This window comes from Mercenaria mercenaria, chromosome 10 (assembly GCF_021730395.1).
Source record: "Mercenaria mercenaria strain notata chromosome 10, MADL_Memer_1, whole genome shotgun sequence".
NCBI classification, from domain to species: Eukaryota; Metazoa; Mollusca; class Bivalvia; order Venerida; family Veneridae; genus Mercenaria; species Mercenaria mercenaria.
In genome coordinates, this window is record NC_069370.1 from 21926742 (window position 1) to 21950670 (window position 23929).

The following is a 23929-nucleotide window of genomic DNA, read 5'->3' on the forward strand; positions in this document are numbered from 1 at the left end:
GGGTGTAAATTACGTAAACGACATCTCGCATGTAAGGATATTATCGAAAACGACTTTTTATCATTGGGTAATCAACATGTATTATGTGTGTTGATTCCTTGATATGACTTATAATTATTTAAATTCAAGTATTCAGATTGTGAATACGAAACTCCAGTTTCTGCATCTATATCCGGGGCATCCGAATAAACAGATATGGCTTTTACTTTTTCTGTTCTTCTTAAATCTGAAAGCTGCAACTGGTGAGGGTTTTATGAAATATTTTCTAGTATTCATTATTAAGAGCTTGTAACTGCACTTGATCAGAAGATTCCCGCCATGAAATGAATTATTTGCATAAGACCAGCAGTTGTGCTTGATTCTAATAAGAAGACACTGTCTCAAAAATAAATTCTCTGCGTCTGACCAGCTGCAGCAATACTTTTTATCGTCATAATACTTTATCGTCATCTGAAGATCTTGTTGTTGTTTTTTTTTTCTAAAAAAAAATAGAGTCTGTTCGCTGGACTAGCTTCTCTGCCTTACTATGACCTCACTGTCTTTGCCTCTTTGTCTCTCTCGTGCGGAAGGTCGGAATTTTGATCGCTAGTCGTTTACCAAGCATATAAAAAATGATCATACCAGTTGCTCAGTATTATGCGTATAGAACAGACTTTTCTCTCAACTCGTATTCTCGCACGAATGAGATGTGGAGATTGATGTCTAAATTGGTAGAATTTGTTTCATGGTTCACAATAAATTAATCCTTGTAAAAAATATTAATTTCATATCAGATATAGGATCTGGTATACAGTTTTTGTACTGATTATACATGTGAAATGGAGCAAAAGTCCGACATGCGTCGATAAATATTTCTATTTCTGGTAAAATCAGGCAAACCCTCATATCATAAAATTACACTTGAACGAAATTTCTGAATGTTTAAAACATGTTTAAGTACCTATTTTCGAGAAATTAAATCATCAACTGACCGCATACTAGCTTTTTTACAAAGCTAAGTTAACATTTTGCATTAGACTGAGAAGGTAAGTAACAGAAAAGACATCTATTGTTCAAGCTTTGAATCTGCATTTTGAAACCATCAATAGGAATAACAAATGGATAATAAAAAGTGGATATATTGTCCATAAGTATTGGCCTTGCCCTCAATAGAGAAATAACTACTGCGTAAGCATTCTTTATGATTTAAAAAATATCGCATGTGCAAGTAGCTGCAGTGACAAAGCGATTAGCCATCAATCTCGGGGTTGTGGGTTGTAGTCATCAGTCTAACATCTTTTATTTTTTTCAAATTTTATCTCCAAATTTTACAGGACGATAAATTAATACACTTATCTATTTATGTTATATGGTTCATTTATTGAAAGAAATATGCTTGGATTCAAGATATTTTGTAGCAAATGTCGAATAAAAATCTTTAAAGGTATCTTGAACACAAATTACTCCCGAAAATAGATACTACAAGAAAAAAAAAACAGTTAAAACGTGAAAATCGTTGCAAAAGATATTGTAAGAATAAAAGCAAATACGGTAACTCTACATTATACTGAATTTTAAAAAAAATGGTCTGCGGTACTTTTTACCCGTGGTAACGTGCGTTGAAGTCAGACGGTTAACTATAAAGGCTATTTGTGTAATCATAGGTCTTTTCAGCATACAGTATTGCGTAAAGTAACGAAAACGTCCGAAAATATTAGCGAAGATTAATGAGTGCCAGGTCAAATACTTACAGACAATTGTACAAGATATGCATTAGTCAATGGTGTTTCCTTTTACTAGTCCATGGCATCTGAAGTTGAGATCGAATATATCGCGAAAATTTCTTATAATAAATACATTTCATTTTAAGAACATACTTAAATTATACGTTTTTTATCGAGCCGGTTTTTTAATAAACTGGATTTTAAGGAATTTTTTTTAGCAAAACTTGATGTGATTTTTTCCGTTCTGAAGTCACAAAATCTTCACTAACGTCCCAAGCGTCAATTTCATTTCACTGAATTTTATACCATTGAGTAGTATTTTTTGCGTGCAAAATGAACATTATTTTGTATTTTTCATTAATATGACATTCAGAGCACAGGAAAGGAAAAACGCCGAAAACACGTGACGTCAGGGGCCATGTTTGTGACACAATAGCAAAAGACACGAAAAATATGGTGACAAAGTAAAACCAGAGCTCAATCGCATATATCCTGAATTTTGTACAGTGTAAATTTCAGGACGAAATTCGTCAAAAAAATTTGGGGCGCATTCCACCGTAAGTACTTAATACACAAGTGCAATTGATACATTAATCACAGTAAAACGTCTATATTTGAAATTTTATTTTGAGTTTTGAGAATGAAATAAACACGAACGTTTCACTTACTGATAACATACACACGTGCAGTGATGATTAAAGGTAAGGCTAAGGCATCGTTCATAACTGTGCATGTCATCATCGCCATATGATGATTTTTCCGAAGTGTAAAAAATACCATGTAACCCTCTGTTTTATTATATCGTTGTGGGCTTAGCGATTCAATCCCTACTGACATTGTAACAATAACGGGTTCTGTACCACCACTTGTCTTGCAGAGAACGCTAAACTGATCACCATCCTCACCAACAATACACCCCTTACAGTTGTCTATGTCCTTTAAACCTTCAAATGCTGGTGCGCTTGGTGCAACTACAAGAGATGTTCAAATTAAAATCGGGTCGCACCTAAATGTTATAATTTGTAAAAGTATTTGAAAAAGACCAAATGAATAATTTTGACATTGCATAATATAAGCAAATATCATTAAAAAGGCAACGAATCTTAGGTAGCTAACCCGTAATAAAAATATGCTATTTCCGTGTGATTATATATTCTGGATATAAAATGTCGGTATTCTTCAATTGTTTATGAAGTTATTACCGAAGAATGCCGAAATTTAATACGAGGAATATATTATCGGAAATAGCCGATTGTCATTACAGACCCATTTTCCTGAGATTAAACTTTTATATTGATAATCATGATAATAGCTGAATCGTCTTCAGAATCATAATTGTAAATACATCTACCTGGTAATATAACTTGGACCATATTTGAATAGCTCGCTGTTCCGCCACAGTAAACTCCATATCGGCCATTCATTCGTTCATTGAACATGGTTATAGTCAACAAATATTTATCATTCGATTCCATTTCTTTCTCATAAACATCTTTCGTCAAGCGTATTGTAATAGTTTGATACTGTGTAGAACGCTTCCACATTCGTACAAAGTGCTCTTGATTATGCACAATATATTTAGATGGATAATATTCTAGTTCTACCTTCTTTCCTTCTATCACCTTTGTTGTTCTTAGGTAGACAAATCCACATCGATTACTTGATATATCTGAGGGAAATAAAATAAAAATAATAATAATAATAAACATTTACAATTTATTAATGTCTGACTTCCTTGTTTGCTTTTTTTTCACTAGAAGTGGAAACCACAACCATAATAATATGGCTAATTTTCATATCTATTTTCTGGCTAGCATCTACCAATACGGATAGCATGTACATGTCTGAATAGACTAGCCGCTAGACTGATAATAATTATATTTCCACATGTTTCCACTTTTTATCGAATTCAATTCCAGAGACAAAATCCAGTCTATTTTAAAGATTTTCACAGAGGAATGATGTTAGAATTATGATATTTGACATAGGATATAGACTGGCCCAGTTCACTACATTCAATCTTAGAAATGTAAAAAGATATACCATAGTCTAGGAGCTAGTCTAATGTCTGAATAGATGAAAGATAGATCCCATATATCGCATAAAAATGTTTAAGATTGAGATAGGGTGTCTATTTTCGTTTTATACATCAAATAGTGACTCTTTAAGTTTTTATTACATGACAGCACAAATTCATTTTTACAGATTTTCATTCTCGTTAGCCATTAGATAAGTTATCATAACATGATAGCACAAATTCATTTTCACAGGTATATTTCCAAATGCTTGACTTATGAGCCAGTAAACGCGTGTTGCATGTAGACCGGTCATATAGCACAAATTATGTACCCGTTATTTAATATAAAGAGTAATGTAATAATCAAATTCATTTTCTTACAAATGGTTCATAGATATCATAATTACAGGCATGAAGCGTTATAACCGCCACACTTATCAAAACATACCTTACAATAACTTTGGACTTCTTGTTTCAACATATACATGCTTAGGGATCCGATGACATATGTCTTTTAAACTTTGATCGGTCTTAAATACTTTACGTAAAACTCTTTAAATTGCCGACCGGACATTAACATAGTAACACATTTGATTCAACATGAAAAGTATTGTGATTTACTCTTTAGTATGAGTTAAATGTTGACATTATATCATTGAAGGATGTAAACAATATACCTTGAAACTGAAGTTTTGGAGTCTCCATTGAACAGCTAACGCTATTGTTCGTATAACCAACACGGTAAAATACTTCGTCATAGTCTCTGACAGTGTCAGTTAAAACCAAGTAATATGTTCCATCTTGAAAATATTGGGTAAATTTTTTATGATTAGGAAGTGTACTCCATGAATTTCTTTCATTTGACCACTGCCAGTCCAGGTCTGCGTCCGAGGTTGTTTCCGGAGTAAAAGTAAAGGTAACATTTCTTCCCAATATAGTCGGCTGTTCTATGTTCAGGCTTCCGCATTGGTTCACGTCGACAGTGACTTTAAAATTATACACAATTAAGCTGTTTAAAATCAGACATGATTTCTTTTTTACATTTAAATTCCTAAACTTAGACATGCATGTATACTAACTGGTTTAAAAATCTGCAATTACAACAGTATCTTAGAAACACAGCGCATTATTTACAATCATTTAATCTTTGTATGACCCTCAAGTGTAAAACGTGAAACAATTTAACAATATTTGTACAATTAAACCTATATATAGTTAAAATAGCGCATGTCACGTACGTCATAAAAAAGCGTCACAAAAGTAAAAACATTTTTTAGGTCACAAAAGTGAAAAAATGTATTCCTACAAAGGTGAAAATAGTTTGATACTTTTCGCATTCACCTTAATAATTCTATCTAGACCAAAATACTGTCTTGTCTATTTACTGAAAAAAAGGACGAATTGGTGGACCTGATTTTTACAGTTTTCTTAGAACGGGAGGGATATAGTAATGGTACGTCCCTTTAACACATGTTGAAATAGTGACAGACGGCAATACCACGGATTCAGAGTGCATGAACCGAAATTATAAGTTTTAAACTTATTTAATTTAAAATATCTCTTCCATCTTTACTCTTTCTTCCTTGGGAGTAAGTAGAAACAATTATAAACTAGTTACATGCAGAATGCAACATATCACAGCTGAAGCACACTAATAAACAAGAATTAACAGTTTTGGTGCAAGTTTTCTGCCAATATTTTTCTAAAACTGGCACACATATTCACAGCCTGCCTCGTTTTTTGACAAAGCAAGTTGGCTTACTTAAATTGAGTAGAAGGTCACGAGGCTAATCTTTGAATTGGATACTCCTTCAATTGGTTATTAGACCACTACTGGTTGAAAACTAGTTTCGGGGACCATAGGACTGCGCTTTTCCGTCCGTCATCAACTTTATGTTTGATCAATAACTACGTCATTCATAAAGGGATCTTAATAATACTTAGCACACATGTTCTCCATGATGAGACAACATACCGTGCGCAAAATCCCTTGTTAAAAGGTCAAGATCACAATTGTAGGTCTAAAGTTAACGGGGCTTTTATCCTGTCCAGTCCATAACTCTGCCATCCATAAAGGGATTTGATATTACTTGGCACAAATGTTTTCCATGAGCCAAATGTTTTGTTTTACGCAACCCTTTAACCCTAGGTTAAAGGACAAGGTCACTGTTAGAGGTCAAAAGTCAATAGGAGTTTTATTCCATTCTGATCCATAACTCTTTCATCAATTAAGAGAGTTTAATATCACTTGACACAAATGTTCACCATAATGAGACAATGTGTCATGTACCATATCCAGGCTCCTAGTGCAAAACAAAACGGTGTTTTATTTTCTTCCGAATTACTTCCCTTTAATATGATGAACTTTTCTACACTTTTACTAATATTTTCCCACCAATTTCAAAATTAAATGGTATCAAAATTGAAATTTACTACTTTTTTTATATTTATAGATGTTATTAAACAATCATCAGCATTAGACTTTTGTATTTGTAAATTTTACTGCAAGTGATTTGTTATACATGTAACATATTGTACAGTCCCTGGCTCGCGGATTTTTCAAAGTCCGCGCTTCCCCGCGATTGGACCCTAGCGCGGATAATTTCCTGAGCCGCGGGTATGCGCGTTTTTTCATGCATCTCCGCAATACATTTAACAGCGTCCGCCGCGACCAAATGCAATAAAATCGATTGCGGTGTTCCGCGATGATGGTCGCGGCGCATCGCGATGAAGTGCCGGTGGTTCGCGGTGAATTGCGATGAATCGCCGCGATTTACAGGTAAATGCAGTAGCTTGTTGTTATGTTTACAGTTAATTTAAAATTTCAACACTATGATGGGATAGGAAATGAAGAAATGAAACAATTTTTACATTTTTGAATAATTTATTTCTTCTTACTTTTCTATTTCAGGTGTTATTTCCATTAACTCATATAATTTTATAAATGCAAGGATTATATTTTTAAAACATCAGAGTTATGAAATTTAATATCATTATGTCTTTGAACTTGTATAATACATGTATGTATACATGTACTACTGTATAATTTGTTAATTCATTTAGACAAGATGAAAATAAATAGTATTTTGTATTTTGCAAGCATTTATATCTTCTAACTATTCTATTTCAAGTATAATTTCCATTAAATTCTATAATTTCATAAATGCACAAAAGACTGTCATTGCTTTTAAAATTCCGGCGTTATGTAATTTCATTGAACTCATATACTATAATTAGCTAATTCATTTTAACTAGATGATTTTGGTTTTGAATAATATTGCAACAATATTTAATAAAACACTATTTATGTTGAAGTAATTGATGTTGATGGCTGAGTTGCGAAAATACATCACACATCGAAAATTCGATTTCATTCATCAACGTATTGTGGTCGGTAATTGCCCCAAATTCAATGATGCCCATTTGTTTTAATTCCGAGATATGAATTTAATTATAGTTGATTACTTATTTGAGTGTTTCATGTCATGTTCTAAATTTTCCACTGATCAGTTCGTTAACCAATAAAAATGCTACTAGTCAAGCATTAAGTACACGTGAAAATTAAAGACTTGAAAACAGTCATTGTTCATCATAGTTGTGATATTGTGTTTAACTTAAAAGTTATAGAATTACGCTGGAATCAAAAGTAACCTATAATGGCACTTCGTCAACGGACGAATTAAATTTCGCATTTTCTTGTAAAATACTTGTGTGATAACAAGAAACAGATCAGGAATTAAAGGACTTACTAGAACTAACGATGAGGTAATTGAAGATTTCACTTCGTTATCTTATATCTTATTATTTTCCGGGAGTTTTGCATAATATGAGCCGCGCCTTGAGAAAACCAACAAAGTAGCTTTGCGACCAGCGTGGATCCTGACCAGGCTGCGCATCCGCGCCGTCTGATCAGGATCTGTGTTGTTCGCTAACTGTTTCTCTTACTGCAGTAGGTTATAAGAAATAGATAAAGCGAAGAACTAACTCCAGAAATATACTTTTTACTTCAAAACTAACATGTTTCGTCCATTGGACTTCATCAGAGTATAATAACAAAATAGTATGACGTCACAGGAAAGTACGACGTCAATGACGACGTCAAAAGACGTTACCCATTTTGGCGTAATATTCACATATAGTATAGGATCAAAAATAGATACCTATTCCCTGCAAAAATTGCAAAGCAAAAATAATATTAATACAGGCAAGGAAAACTAACTTATATGCAAAAATACATTAGGAAGAATCTGTGTGAAAAAAATGAAAGACTAAAATAATATTTTAGCATTCATGCCATGAGGCCAGGCTGTATTCAATGTATGAATCCAACGAGTCTCTTTCAAGAGCCTAAACCAGTCATTTTTTACCAAGTCGATTGGCATGAAAGAAAAATCACTAACAGAGTGATTTTCAGAATTGAAATGTTCAGATACATTTGTAGGAGTATCAGGAAAATGTCTGATATCAAATTTATGGCTGTTCATTCTTTGAGAACATTTCTGATGTGTTTGTCCCACATATTGTAACTTACCCTTTTTGCATTTGATTAAATAGATAACATTTTCAGACATGCAGTTAAGATTTTGTTTAACATCGTAAGTTTTTAAAGTTTGAGAGCTTGTAAACTGTACAGATTCAGTGATATTAGCGCAATGAGAACACCGTGTTCTATTACATTTAAGAACACCACCATTTACATCCGAAGACATCAGGCTACTGTGAACCAAGATATCACTAAGATTTGTAGGTCGCTTGTAAGCAATAATTGGTTTGCATTTAACCAGGTTGCGTACACTTCTTTTCTCAGATAGTTCAAAAAGCCCCCAATATTTATTAAGGATCTGACCAATGTTTGGTAGGGATGGGTTGTATACGCAAACAAAGGGGATAATATCATCTGTGTTCTGCCTGTGATTGGTCATGGCTTCTTCGGTTGACAATGCTGATGCTTTATCTAAAGCATCATCAAGGATATGACTGGGATAATTACGATTTTGGAAATACGTTCGCAATTTCTCCAATTCATTTGTGAACAAATCATCATTAGAAGTGAGACGCCTGTATCGCTTAGCTTGGCTATACGGGATCCCTTTCTTGCATGAAAGAGGGTGACAGGATGAAAATTCAATGTATTGATGTGTATTGGTTGCTTTTTCATGAACAGAAAAATCAAAATTACCATCTCCTGTTCTACCAATATTAACATCAAGAAATGTAGCTGTATCTCTTGAATAACTGTGGGTGAATTTTATATTGGGATGGACATTGTTTAAACTGTCAATAAATTTAAGTAGGTCTGCTTCACTGTGTTCCCATATAAAAAAAAAATGTCATCGAGGAAACGTAACCAAAGCGATGGCTTAACAGTAGTATTAGCTAGGAAATCGCTTTCCAGTTTACCCATAAAAAGTGAAGCATAAGTAGGAGCCATACGTGTACCCATAGCAGTACCTAAAATTTGAACATAATTTTCATTATTGAACTGAAAATGGTTTTTAGTCAAGACTAGTTCAATAAGCTGGCAAATATCATTGACTGACTGATGTGACAAGTATGAATGAGCTTTGTCCAAATATTCCCGGCAAGCCTCTATCCCGTCATCATGCGGAATATTAGTGTATAAGGATGAAACATCCATAGTAACCAAAAATGCATTAGGGGAGATATTAGGCATAGACCCTAGCTTTTTAATGAAGTCAGTAGAGTCTTTAACATATGAGGGCAGGGCTTCCATGTGTGGCTTCAAGATATTATCAATGTATTCAGATATGCCTTCAGTAACAGAGTTATACCTAGATACAATTGGCCGTCCCGGGTAACCAAGTGGTAGTTCTGAGTTAATATCTTTATGAATTTTGGGCAAGATGTAAAACTGTGGCGTTCTGGCATCACTAGGTACAACTAAAGTATCATTAGAATCACCATTAACATTCCTACAAATAACATCTAAAACATCAGTAACATCTTTTGAAAACTGTTCAACAGGGTTATGATCAAGTTTTTTGTAGTAAGCAGTATTATTCAGCTGTCTGTTGACTTCAGCAATATAATCAGTTCTGTTCATTACCATAATAACCGAGCCTTTGTCATATATCAGTTCATTATGTTATTTTGCAGTAGAGAAAATTATAGGTGGCTTCCTGAAGGGGACTTTGTATTGCATGTCAATACTTCAATCACTTTTTTTCAAAAAGTGAAAAGATGTCTTGCAACTACCTTCGTCGTCGTGCCGTTAAAAGTTAGGCTTTTGGTGTTCCGACTTCAAGCAAGTTGTTGAGTACAAAGTAGCGTACTAATACCGTTGATTGACTGTATTTATTATGTTTTACCTTAATCACTCTAGTATTTTGTCACTATTGTTAGAACCTTTCTCAGTGGAAAGTTATTTTATTTGCATCATCTTGTCTAACTTGTTGAAAATAGGGTAAGTGCAAGGCTGGCATGCCCCAAACGCGTTTAAACATCCCAGTTTCCTAGATATATTTCTGTGATGGTAATAATACATGATTTGCATGAAATATTAAGAAAATTGAGTACTTATATTGATTTAACATTAACATATTGTCCAGAAACATGTTATGACATTTCCTGGAGTGTTTTGTCCACGCAAATATCTTTTTGTATAGATTTAACATATATTCGCCTCAATATTTACGCTATCAATATCAGCGATTATAAGGGTATGTCACTATGTCCGTTTTGAAAATATTAAATCGGTATACAAATCAGACAAAAGAGCTGATCAATTTATGAAGAAATAATGACAAATTGGTTCAATTTTCTATAATTTTTTTGTTGTTGTTGGATTTAACGTCGCACCGACACATGATAGGTCATATGGCGACTTTCCAGCTTTAATGGTGGAGGAAGACCCCAGGTGCCTTCTATAATTTTCACTTCAGTCCATAGAATGTTACAAAATTGATACAAATGAACTCCAAAATTCACTTTTAATTATTATTTTAGTATTTATGAGAAAATATGTTTGTTTCATTTACTTAAAAGAATATCAAAGCTTGCACTTTTTTATCACATTTTTCAATTATTATCTTTTTATTTTTTTACTATAGCCTATATCCTATACAACAAAGAAACATGAAGTTATGGAAGTCCATACTCTGAGATAATTAGATTAATTACACACTCAGATTGAGACACATATTTAGACTCATTTTTACAAAAAGAAATAATTCACTTCTAGGTCAGATAATAAATTTTATTAATTTTTTTTTGTTTATCTCAAACAGCCTTAATTGTTAAATGAGCCACGCCATGGGAAAACCAACACATTGGGTTTGCGACCAGCATGGATCCAGACCAGCTTGCGCATCCGCGCAGTCTGGTCAGGATCTATGCTGTTCGCTAATGGTTTCTCTATTTGCAATAGGCTTTGAAAGCGAACAGCATGGATCCTGACCAGACTGCGCGGATCCATGACACGGCTCAAATATGATTTCCTATACATATAACAATAGTACAAAAACGCTATCATTACAACATGCGATCATCTCAGTAACAACCATATACTGCAATGCCTTTACTTTCCGTCTTCGAACTTGTATACAGGCATCTCTCGTTCCTTTCACCAGAAACCAGCCTTTTTACTTTTAACCATCGGAAAACAATTTCACTCATTGTTTTGATTAATGCGAAGTGTCCGATACCATTCGCAGCTATTCAGCTTTATATCTCATACCAAAACATAATCAGTAATTAATAAACCGGCAACTGTGCTAAAGGTTTGTACAGTAACAACTCCCGGAAATGCCCTTTAGAGGCCAAGACCTGGGTATCTTTACTATCTAACAATATAGCAGTATGAACAGTACTTGGTGTATATAGTGTATATATATTAGCCATTTTCTGTTTCTCTAGTGTGATTTTCTTATTTTCTTTGTTTTTCAAACCTCAAATAGATTCAATGAATAAAAATAGCTAAAACGTCAAGCAGATTAAGTTGAGAAAATAAAATTACTCAGTCAGGACCTTTAAGCCCCCACGCTAAGCACAATAGGGAGAGCGAATCGCGGTGTCGTGAGTTCGAGCCTCCTGCAAGGCGAATGAACTTCGTGACGAGTTGATAATAGACCTTGTGTCTGAAATAACTCGTCCTCTACCTCTGATTCATATAGAGAAATTGGCAGTTACTTGCAGGGAAACTTGTTTGTACTGGTACAGAATCCAGGAACAACAATTAGGTGGTAACTGCCTGCCGTTACATGACTGAAATACTGTTAAACCCAAAAACAAACGAACAAACAAACTGGCAGGGTCTTCAAAATCTCGCCCGTCATTTTGTAGTATAGCCGTTTTAAGACTGCATCATGAGAATGTTTTCATGAAGGCATGTGGGGAAAAAAGTAGGTCACTTTTTGTGGTGGGTTTTCAATGTAAATATGTTTTTCACCATACTATAAAAGGCAACTAGCGAAATTTAAACAGACGGCTTATAACAAAAGAAAATTAACAATCCACGTCCAAAATGCTACATTGTAATTTTTACAGTCTGTAGCTTTGAAAGAACAAAACATAATTTTGCAAAATTCAATAAACAACGAATGTTGATGTGTACTACTGTATTTTACCATCAAAATTAAATGTCAAAATTGGTTTTACATGGTTGGAATACGTTTTTTTTTTTCATTTGTGACTTTTTTTGTGACTCTTTTTTATAACGTATATAACCAACGTCGTTTTTTCATTTAGAACAACTACGTTTTGTTCAATCAATGCTGTCATATCATAAACAGAGGTTAACTGTGGGTATTTTATATATATTCATTTACACTCCACCCCATCCACCTTTTCATATAACGTAGTCTAACATTTATATCAACAACTTCAGAAAATGACCCAAAGTAAAACTTTTTGGACTAAAATTTGAATTTGAAAAAAAAAATGATTTTGCGGTTTTCTTTCGAATTGCTTTTTTGACATTTAGGCCAGTCACACCAAATCCTTTGCATAATTTCTTCCTCGCGATCATTGCAAAACAATTCAATGCAATTAACTGTAAACAATTTTAAAGTCAGAAGATCATTTAAATGTAAAAATAGGGTTCATTGGGAAAATATATTTGTCAAAAGATTTCTAGCAGCTATATAATTTTGTATCACGGCATGTTTGGAGGATTCCTGTCAAGGTAATGATTACGTTAGTGTTCAGTTTAAAAGGGAACCTACACTTTCTCGGGACATCTTACATTAAAAAGGACAGACGAATCATTCTACGTATTTACCACATTTGTCAATGTCGCAGAAATTCCAGTACTTATCTGAGGACACAAAGCACCAGAGATAATCATCTCTATCCGGATCACGACAGTAATTTACGTCTTCAGATGTCGTAGCTTCCTGGACTTTATCAGGGTTACTGTATTTATGATCAAAAGAATCCCATCTTATACATGTCTGTCCATTCTTCGTCGTCTGCTGGTGACCTTTATACTCATACGTCGTAGTCCTGAAACAGTCTGAAGCCACCACTGAAATGTTGTATAAATTGCTAGTATGAATACAAAATATAACATTTTATTGGATGTTGATTGGGACCGTATTGAAAATATACTTTTTGGCTTTTCAAACTTCACATCTTTTATATCTCTCCCAAATTATGACAGATTCTGATGAGATTTGGGCATATTTTTTAATCATTAGTTCAGTTATATAACAGATAAAAAGGATTTTATGTAAATTTGTTGAACAATGACAGATGCAATAAGATGAAACAAAAATGAAAAGTCACAAACTGAGTGCAACTTGATACTGGCCGCTATGCGGCAGGTACTGCTATCTGCAGTATAAAACAATTTTGCGGTCAACATTTCACTCTTCAAGGGATGGAAAATGCTCTTATCCTGATAATTTGGATACTTTTCTGCAAGTTTGATTTAGTAGATTACAAGATTTATATCTAGAAATATTACAGTTTTGCAATGGAGATTCTGCACGACATTATTGGTATTAATCTGGAAAAAAAGCGAGTGAATATTTCTCGATGCAAAGCTTCCCATCACATTGTTTCATAATTATTTTACTTATATATGATTATGCACATTTTGCTCGTATGTCCAAACAATTCTTTTAAAAGAAAACTATGTAAATATACTTCTTCACTCCACATTATCCATCTATTTGATATCATTAGTGACGTCACTAGCCTAAATTGTAATTTTCAGGTTTATATTGAAAATACATGTATTGATGTGTGATCAATTTCAACTTAATAGAGTTGAAAAATAGTAGGAATTAATTTGACTTCCATCAATTCGATACGATCAAAATATACCGTTGCAATTTTAGATTTACTTATCATGGTGTACCGTTTGGGTCAAAAGTTTGCTTTGCACGTATAAAATATGCGTGCAAGCGAAAAGATATACGTCTTCGTGTATAATTTTATACGTGCACGTGTAAATATGTAGCTTATATGAGACTGCGTTTTTATACATACGTGCACTTGTAATTAAACATCCACGTATATATTTACGCGTACACTTGTAAATATACAGGTGTGCGCGTATATCTAAGTGCGGCTAGAATGTGCGTGAACTCGTAAAGATTTACGTGCACGCATATATGGACGTGCATGCATAAATTTATACGTGTACGCTTTAATACAAATGCACGTATATTTACACGCACAAGTCCATATAAGCATATTTACGCGTGTACGATAAAGATTTTAAATGTGGACTTATATATTCACACGTCTACGCATATAAGGCTATTATAATTACACGCTGACTTTCGACCCAAATGGTACACCATAACTTCTCATATGACTTTTGATTTAAGGGTAACCTTATTGTACGCGTTACGGCTAAATGAGTTACTTCCGATGGTTATCGTGGTTATGTTTTCTTAATAACGAAATAATAATCAATGAACATTTTGTCAAGCTTTTATTCAAAAATTCTTTGCTGTGACGTTAAATATGACGTCAGAAATGACGTGATAGTGGCGTCTGAGCGTTCCAAACGTTAAAAATCCCAACATTTCAAACGAGTTTTCAGTCTAATTCATCTAAAATTACAGCAATTTTGACTGATATAACACAAGAAATTATAGATGTATGCGAATAATTAAGGGTCATTGTAACAGTACATTGATCTGCAATGATGTATTCGGATTTTTTACAGGCCAGATCACAATTAATGCGGGAACATCGTGAAATCAAGCCTTGAAAAAGCCACTCAAGCAAAATACAACGTTGCCGATCAAGGGACAGTTATTATACCCGTATTATTATAATCATTTACCCGTATTATTATTTTTCACTCGTAGGCGGAGCCAAAAACAAGTATTGACCTCAAGCAGTGACGTCATAACATTATGAAGTTATAACAAGGTGGTAATGGGAGCGGTGGTCTAGTGGCTAAGGCGTCAGCACTCGCTAATCTCGGGGAACATGGGTTCGAGCCACAATGGAATCACACCCACGCCTTCTCATAGGACTCCCGTACTGGTTTATTCAGTGCTAGCCCTGGCCATTATAAATTAATAGCCACTTTTTTTTTTCAGGGGAAAAAAATATTATAAATAGACAAACTTGGCGCGCGCGTAATTCACATGCGCTTTCGCATTTCAATGAAAAACATAAAACAGGGTATTTATAACTATTTTTTCTTCATGAAACACTTAACCACATTTTATTTTTCAGTTATCATTTTTCATGTTTATCATAGGCTTTGAATAATCATACATTTATGCATATCTTCAGTTGTTTGTATTCAGATTGAATAAATTATTCAAGGAGGCGGACTCGAAAGTGGTTTAAATAAGCTTGCTGCTTGCATCACAATGGAGAAAAAAACAACAAATTAGTATAAATCAATTTAGAATTGAGCTAACAAGGTGACACCGTACGCAACTAAAGACCAACATACTGGAAAATGACGAACCGCGGAAAATGACGAACCACGGAAAATGATGAACCACGGAAAATGTTTGAAGTTTTCACAAATAAGCTTTGAGTAACTGGATTTAATAATAAAACAATTGTTGCCTTTCAGGTTCAGTCGACATGAGTTTATATCGACCTTATACCCCAGTCACACATACGGCGCGGATAGCTACGTCTATCTACGGACAGAAACGTAGTAATCCGTATCGATCCGTACCTGAACCGTACCTCAGAGTAGTCATTCGTATTAATCCGTACCAAAACGTGGTTAAAACGTATCAAAAACTTATTCCAAACTTGCAACATGCACAAAAGTTTGAGCGAACCGTAGCCATTTGAGCGTGACTTTAGTCCAACTTGGCTGAAACTTATTCATCCGTAGTTAAACGTACTTAAACGTAGTTATCCGTGCTGTTACGTACCTCGCCGTAGCTGAACGTAGTTATCCGAGGCTACTCGTACTTAAGCATAGTTCAACGTAGTTTACCGCAGACGCGTCCGTGCGCTGGGCAAGTTGAAAGGCGCAGTAAATCGTAATTCAACGTAGTACCTCGTACCTATCGGTACTTATTCGCGTCCTATATTGTTTTGTTTGTTTCCTGTTTCTCACCATTTTTCCCGTACTAAGACGTACTGCTCCGTAAGATAGAGGTTGATATCACGTTTCCCAGGTCGTTAAATCCTCATATCGACCGAACCCGAAAGAAAATAATCTTACAATAGTTTGATTTCCAACAATTGTAATGCTCGAGCATTTTTCAACATCAAATTACGTAACGTAGAAACACATTTAGTTTATTATAATCAGGAAGACATAAGGCTCATAGAGGCTACCATGACTACCATTTCTACGGATTGAATATACATGTACTCCAGAAAGGCTATGAACATTTTAAATGCATAATACTCTCACTGGAAGATTTAGATGCATATAAACTCACCGGAACATTTTAGATGCAAATAAACTCATTGAAAAATTTTAGACTGGAATATGTCAGAAGCATATAAACTAACCGGATCATTTTAGATGCATATAGACTCACTGGAGATTTTAAGATGCATGCGAACTTACTGGAACATTAGATGCATATAAACTCACTGGAACAGTTAGATGCATATAAACTCACTGGAACAGTTAGATGCATATAAACTCACTGGAACATTTTAGATGCATACAAACACAATGAAACATTTAGACTGGAATATTTCAAGTGCATATAAACTAACTGGAACATTTTAAATGTATATAGACTCACTGGAGCATTTAAGATGCATGTGAACTCACTGGAACATTTAGATACATATAAACTTACTGGATCATTTAAGATGCATGTAAACTCACTTGAATATTTTAGATGAATATAAACTCAGTGGAACATTAAGATTCATATAAACATTTTAAATGCATGTAAACGCACTGGAATATTTTAGAGTAATACAAAGTCACTGGATTATTTGAGATACTCACTGGAACATTTAGATGCACATAAACTCACTGGAACATTTTAGATGAACATAAGCTAAATGAATATGGAGCTTAGATAAATATGTATTTGCATAAAATATTATTTCTTTTTTCAGAATATTTCTATGTTTTTAAGGCATTAAACGTGTATGAATATCCGCGTGAAATGCATTTCTATAAATTTTGATCAACAATGTAGTATTTCTAAAAGCTCATGTTGATCAATTATGTGTATAGCATGAATTACAAGCCATATTTCCCCTCGCAACGTGTCCCTCTTTGCTAAGATCTTTACAAGAAACTGAGTTATAAGCACTATCATCAAAATAAGAAAAGTACTCTCAAAGGTGAAGAAGGTGTAATTCAGCGACGTCTGGCGGAACGCCAAACGTTACGCTTCGCAACGTCGCGTCATTACGATCTATAAAGCTGTTGGAAACAAAATGGCGTCGAGCGATGCAGGAGGGCGATACACCGGACGTTTTTGTTTTCAATCTCGGCTGGATAATCTTGGTGGTAATATATGCTGTGTATGTGCAAGTCTTTTCTATATGACAATGTGTACATTTGAGAATTATGAAAGGCATTCATACTAGTAAATATTTTGAAGACAGCTGATGTGTATAAATTTTATTTATCATTCTTATATCATTGCTGTATTACATACAACCATAGCAGTTATCAAGCACATTGTCGTAATAAACATGAAAAATTATGAAAAACATTTTGATGTTTGTTTTCTGTTTTGTATTGTAGGTAGTAATGATATACTGACAATTTAACTGTTATTGTTTCCGAACTCCCTATCGGTATTAACTTGCTCAACATTTGTAACTGACAATATGTCAACAAGTAATAAAAGCGGGTACGTCCGATGTTCAACAACGAAGACTTAAGTCTGACTGGTTGTATCTTTCTATACAACTGTCTGAGTTTGTTTAGATGCAGTAGCTCCAACAGATAAATTATAGCAAAAGCACGTATTTGGCGGTCGCTCAACTCCGAATATGTTACAACTTCACATGCTGCATATTATTCCTACATAGTTTCATGTCTTTATCATGTTAAAGATAGACGGACAGACGGACGGGCGAGCGAGGGCAACACTCGCCAGAGTATTGAACCGCAGTCGCATGTGTGACATGTCACCACATATCCACTACGTCATTCTTAGTAGTTATAACGCTAAAATCGTTCTAATCTAAATAATGCAAGGTAAACCATACGGACTTCCATAATCGGCAGACAAGTCTATAAATAAACGTCAAAATCAAACTTTACGTACCTTGTCCAAACAAAATCGATATTGATAAAACAATGAGAAAAGTTCCGTAAAAGAAACTAGTATTATGAGCCATTCCAATATTCAAATCATTATAAGTAATTTAGTAAACCTTCAAAACAAATATGACCATGATGTTATTTTGAATACTTCTCGTCTAACGTTAATGACAAATTCAATTGTTTCTTAAGTGAGACTTCCGAATTCGCTGAAGACCTGTTATATTTAATATAAATATATAATTTATTTACTAAGATTTAAAACTTCCTTGATTATTGTTGAAACTATTTTCTTTCCCGATATATTGATTAAATATTAGTTAGAGGACAGACTTTTAAGTTTCTAATAAATGATACACAGTGGCACATGGTTGACTTGTGAAGTCTGAATAAAATCGTTTAACCTTGTGGCAGTTAGCATACCAAAGGCAATGCCCCAGTAAGGTACTCCAAAATAATCCGCTTATCGGTTAGAGGAAATCACTTCAAATATTCCAGTGCTAAGTCTTACAGAGAAAAGTAGAGCGAAAGTATGTATTTTTTTAAACGATGTAACTGTCTCCGCAAGATTTGAAGTATGTATAGCAGAAGACCATTGTGATATATGCCATCAATCAACCTCTGGCGTCTCTCTCAATTACAGAGCCATTCCGAAGAATATTCCTCGTGCCGATAATCGACAACGGTCAGATTTTCTAATTAGAAGTTAAAAGGGCATGAACACATTTTTCTTAATAACAAAAATACAAAAACAATAAGATTCCCTAGGTGCAAATGTTATTAAAATGCGATCATTTCCCCCTTCTATTTTTAATTTAAAATGTGCAAAGTGTAATATATGGGTTTATTTAAAGCAACTTTTTATATAAAACCTTAGGTGCGAGCGTTTTCTTTCTCTCAATGAATATATCTTTCTAATGATATATCATATTTCATTTTTTGTAGGATACAGTTAATGGCCATGAGGGTCTCATCAAAATGGCCGCCAGCAAAGGGAGCTGACCACTGACTCAACTTTGGTGGTCAATATATGTATTTATTCTAGGGTTAAAGTAATCGAGATTTTACTGTATTGAAGTTATTGAAGTGTTGGTTGCACGATTATTTCGTGCAAATTTCAGTTGGTATGTAGCTGAGTTGAATAGTCAGTTAAGTCCTTCGAGGTTGTCTGCATTGCTTAAAACAACACACACTACTTACATGTATACAAAATGGATCCCATCCCGCCCACCCATTGGAAGCTTTTTTGAATTTCAATAAGATATTGAAGTCTTGAAAAGATATAAAAGTTATAACAACTAATAATAATGATAATAATGATAATAATAAATTGGTCGATATACATGTTGTGCATTTTGTACAAGGTTGGAGTGGAATTTATTTCAATATTTAAAACGAAATTATACAATAGCCATGCATAAAGGGGGGCAATCAGAACTAGAAATTTCTAGTTTCAATTGACTTTGTATATCAGTTAATCATTAAAGGTCCATTACTAAAACCCGAACGAGTATTACATGAAAACCAGAGTTTGTAGCTGAGACTTCCTATTTACTGAAAATATGGCCCACTGCATCGGTTCTGACCAAAAAGTCACGAATATGTTCAAGAATAACTAACAAATAAACAAAAAATGTTGCCTATGTCAAACCGAAAGTATGCTTTCCGACTGCTTACGAACCCGTCGAGCATCTTCGGACTTTTTCGGAAGAATCCTCCGAAACGAGGCTATAATTTATAAATAGATGCAAAATATATCATATGCCCAAACATAACGTGATGATTTTTACAAACTTAGCACATGGAATTCAACAATTTTGTAACTCACAAAAACTTCATGAAAATCATTCTTATAATACAGTAATATACAGCTATACTACAAGTTTTCATAAGGACAATTCAGGCCCTTCCCGAATAAAAGTGTTTTTACAACTTCGTCTGTAAACTTTTTCAGTTAATCTCTTTTCAGTATAATTTTAAGAATATAAATGAGTAACTGTCTTACACGGCAGAAACAAAGTATGATTGAAATTTACCTAAATACACTTATTTATGTACACATGGCTACATTGATTTAATAAGATTTTAGACATTAAACACATTGTCTTGGCTTAATATATGTCACTGTCAATTTTAAATTTAAATTTTGTACATCTCATATTTTTCGTGCAAGTCGTGCATAATTACCATCATGGAAATACAGTTAGACCACGATAATCCGTAAATAGCCAATCGCAAAGCAGACTTGTACCCGTCTATATTTCATATACAACAGTAGCGCTGTATATATATCGGGGGAAACTTGGGCTAAAAACGCGTGAATTTCGTGCCAATTTACCATCTAACAATACAGGCTAACGCCGGAGTTAAATGACCTTGCAATATTCTCACCAGTTATCAATGGGATAAAAACTAAGACTGACTTGGAGGTAAATTCAGTTGACAACGTCTAAATATTAGTATTGTAAAAATGACCCCATGTTATTAGATATCAATAAAAATGAATTACAATAAACTACATATTTGTAGTGTAGAACCAACTGAGTAAAAACGTAATTTACACATTCACTGAAACGTTTCCAACAGTTGTAACTTTTTATGTTCACTTGTTATAAAAAGACATGTCAGCACGATCCTTACATTTGCAATCAACTGGATCCAGTTGTTCGAAACTTTAACAGGCGATTGAGTTAACGGTCGATTGACTTTAGCAGTAGATTTCGACAGTTTAGAAAACTTAGAAAATCAAATGCACTTGTTAAGGATTATAAACACTAAACCATCTTTACAGTAAAATTAAAACATCATACTAGTGTTTCCCACCCACCAAGACTAGTATCATAAATAGAAATTTAACAGGCGGTTAGTTTAACAGCTTAATGCAGTGGTCGTGGGTTCGAGCATCATTGGGGTCACAACCATGACTTCTCATATGACCCCAGTACTAGTTTTCATAGGAAACGGACTCGAGAGTGGTTACAATAAGCTTAAACAGTTAAAGCTTTCATCACAATCGAGCTAAGACAAATTAGTATAAACTGAACTAAACTAAATTACAGTCCGTTAAAGTTTCGAACAACTTGGCCCAGTTAGAAAGTAAAACAACTACATCATTCTTACAAGAAGGGCACGATATAGTAAAAGGTATTCGTAGTCCTACGAGCATCTACGCACTAACTATATCCTGATAAAAAAAGTAAACAAATAAAAAAATAACTAACTAAGTAAATAAATAAATAAATAAATAACCTGGCTATCTTCTTGAATCAACGTATCTGTCATCGTGTTTCGCCAACATGCAAACTCCTCACAAAAACTTATTGTTCAGCATGCAGTCCAATTTTGAGTATTTTTGAGAAATCCATATTTAACTGTTTAGCATTAATTTTGTGATTGCAAATGACTCAAAGTGTTAATGAACGTTAAATCTTAGTAAATCCGGTATTTGAGTAAAACTGAATTTATACAAATAACCTGCATTCTTTTATATGCCCTACTGATAATTAAGCGCTAACGGTACAAAGATGATATTACTCTTATAAAAACACGCTAATCCTAATTTCTATAGAACGCGTGGGAGAGTTTTCAATAATTGCAGTTTTTATGTCACGTGGTCTAAGTCGGATAGACAACTCGTGCCGTTGTCTACGGGATATATACAACTCGCTTTGCTCGTTGTATATATCCCGTAGACAACGGCACGAGTTGTCTATCCTATACTTAATTTGTTGCGCGTCTTAAATGGATATTCGTTTGAAACAATTTTAAAATCACGTGATCCCGAAGAATTTCCGACCGATTACGGAAAAGCGATAAACACGAAAGTAGGACAAAATGACCCCCCATGTCAGTCTAAGAAAATACAGAAACAATCATTTGTTTCTCTGTACATGTGTTGATTTCAAGGGAATATTGCACGGCTATCGTAATGTTTAGTACTATATTTCAAAATGTGTAGTCTTTTTTTAAGATTTATGTCTATTCATTTGTCTTTATTTTACACCTTTAAACTCCTTACAAATTTTCAAATATTGGAGAAAACAATTATTAAAAGAAAGAAATTAGGAACTAAAAATAAAATTAATGATGTTTATGTTCATAAAAGTGTGACAGCCACGCCATAAACAAATGTAATACGAGTTTTAACGTTATTTCGAATATTAACAGTACATAGCACTGTATGGAAGTTTCCCTCAATGGCATGTATTTTATGATGTGTTTGGTTAACTTGCTCGGCTTAATTGTAAGAGCTGATTTAAATATAATCGGTACGGTTTTCAACATGATGTTGGTAAGTTTAGTTTATATTTTACAGATTATTTCAAGAGTTGAGGAGTTATACATTTGCCTCGTTTAAAGATCCTTTAAAAATAGAAAGTTACTTTTTCTTGTAAGATAGAAAGATAGAGACAGTAATTTACCATAAGTGCAAAATCAATTTTATCATAGTCTCATTAAGTTATAAATACATATAAATTATATGTACTCGTATATTATACGTTTAATGAAATGATATGTTCGGAAGACATACATTGAATGAATGTACATGCTTTTGGCTAGCAATTGAACTTCTATGGACTACATTATCTTCACTGAGTAAAATTTTTTTCGGCAATAAATTGTGGGGGTTGTCAGGCCGCCAGAAGATGGAAGCTGGTCTTGAGACTTGGTATCTTTCTACTTCCCCCTCCCACGACGGAGTTAGGGCTGAGTAGCCGCCTCGCAGCACACCGACTGGGAAAGTATATTCATATAGTAAGTTTTCCGTGTAGGAATTAAAGGAAATTGATATTTTATATGATTGAAGTTCAATTGAACAGGATATAATTATAAAGAAGGTTTTTGCAGTTTTTTGTATATATTATGTATATACATATGTGCAGTTTTCGCTCAGTTAAAAACAAACTAGAGTTAAAGTTCATGCATGATGTCTTGTGTTAAAGCTAGAAATGTGTTAACAATGTGGATACATGACAATGCAGACAACAAATCCTAAAATTCATTTATGTTTTTGTTCTCCTTTCTTCCCTCGATTTACTTTGATTATGGGATAAATAATTTATTTACGTTTGAGCGTAGCGAATTAGGAAATAACTCGAATTACTTTTCTTTTCGGTAAACGTTTTGAGTGTAACGTATTCTCTTTAAGTTCATTTGTTTTCTTTGGACTGATTAAAACAGGAAATAGCTCTTTATTGTAAACAAATGTCGTCTGCAACTGAATGGCTGTGAAAAGGAAAGAGTTGGCATCTGAACAATAAGAGATCGTTATATCTTTTGTACATGATAGACGTTTCCAAAGAAAATTTGCCGAAGTATTTGTGTTTATAAGTTTCTGAATAGGTATAACGCGAGAGAAAGTGTTGAAAACGCACCTGGAAGTGAGTGGAAGGCCTCCGGCTAAAAGTAACGCGAGGGCTCATTTAGCAGAACTGACTGGACTAGTAAATGAGACATTGCCTAATCCGATATCATCTAGAACTGTTTGACGTCGATTAAACTTTCATGTGTAAACAAGGAGAAAAGTACGAAAGACACTAACCATCAATACTTCTAACT

General features: G+C 34.0%; 1 protein-coding gene across 1 annotated transcript in view; it reads right to left on the reverse strand.

The window, feature by feature from the left end:
* The window catches only part of LOC123559674 (uncharacterized), a 134682-nt gene extending 116075 nt beyond the window's left edge, over window positions 1-18607 (reverse strand). The window contains exons 1-5 of the mRNA XM_053516809.1: window positions 18375-18607; window positions 12959-13204; window positions 4398-4706; window positions 3055-3372; window positions 2372-2674 (exon numbers count right to left, since the gene is read on the reverse strand). Coding sequence (XP_053372784.1) covers window positions 2372-2674; window positions 3055-3372; window positions 4398-4706; window positions 12959-13204; window positions 18375-18447 — 1249 coding nt within the window. The 5' untranslated portion in view covers window positions 18448-18607. The remainder of the gene's footprint in view (window positions 1-2371; window positions 2675-3054; window positions 3373-4397; window positions 4707-12958; window positions 13205-18374) is intronic.
* Window positions 18608-23929: the final 5322 nt, after the last annotated feature.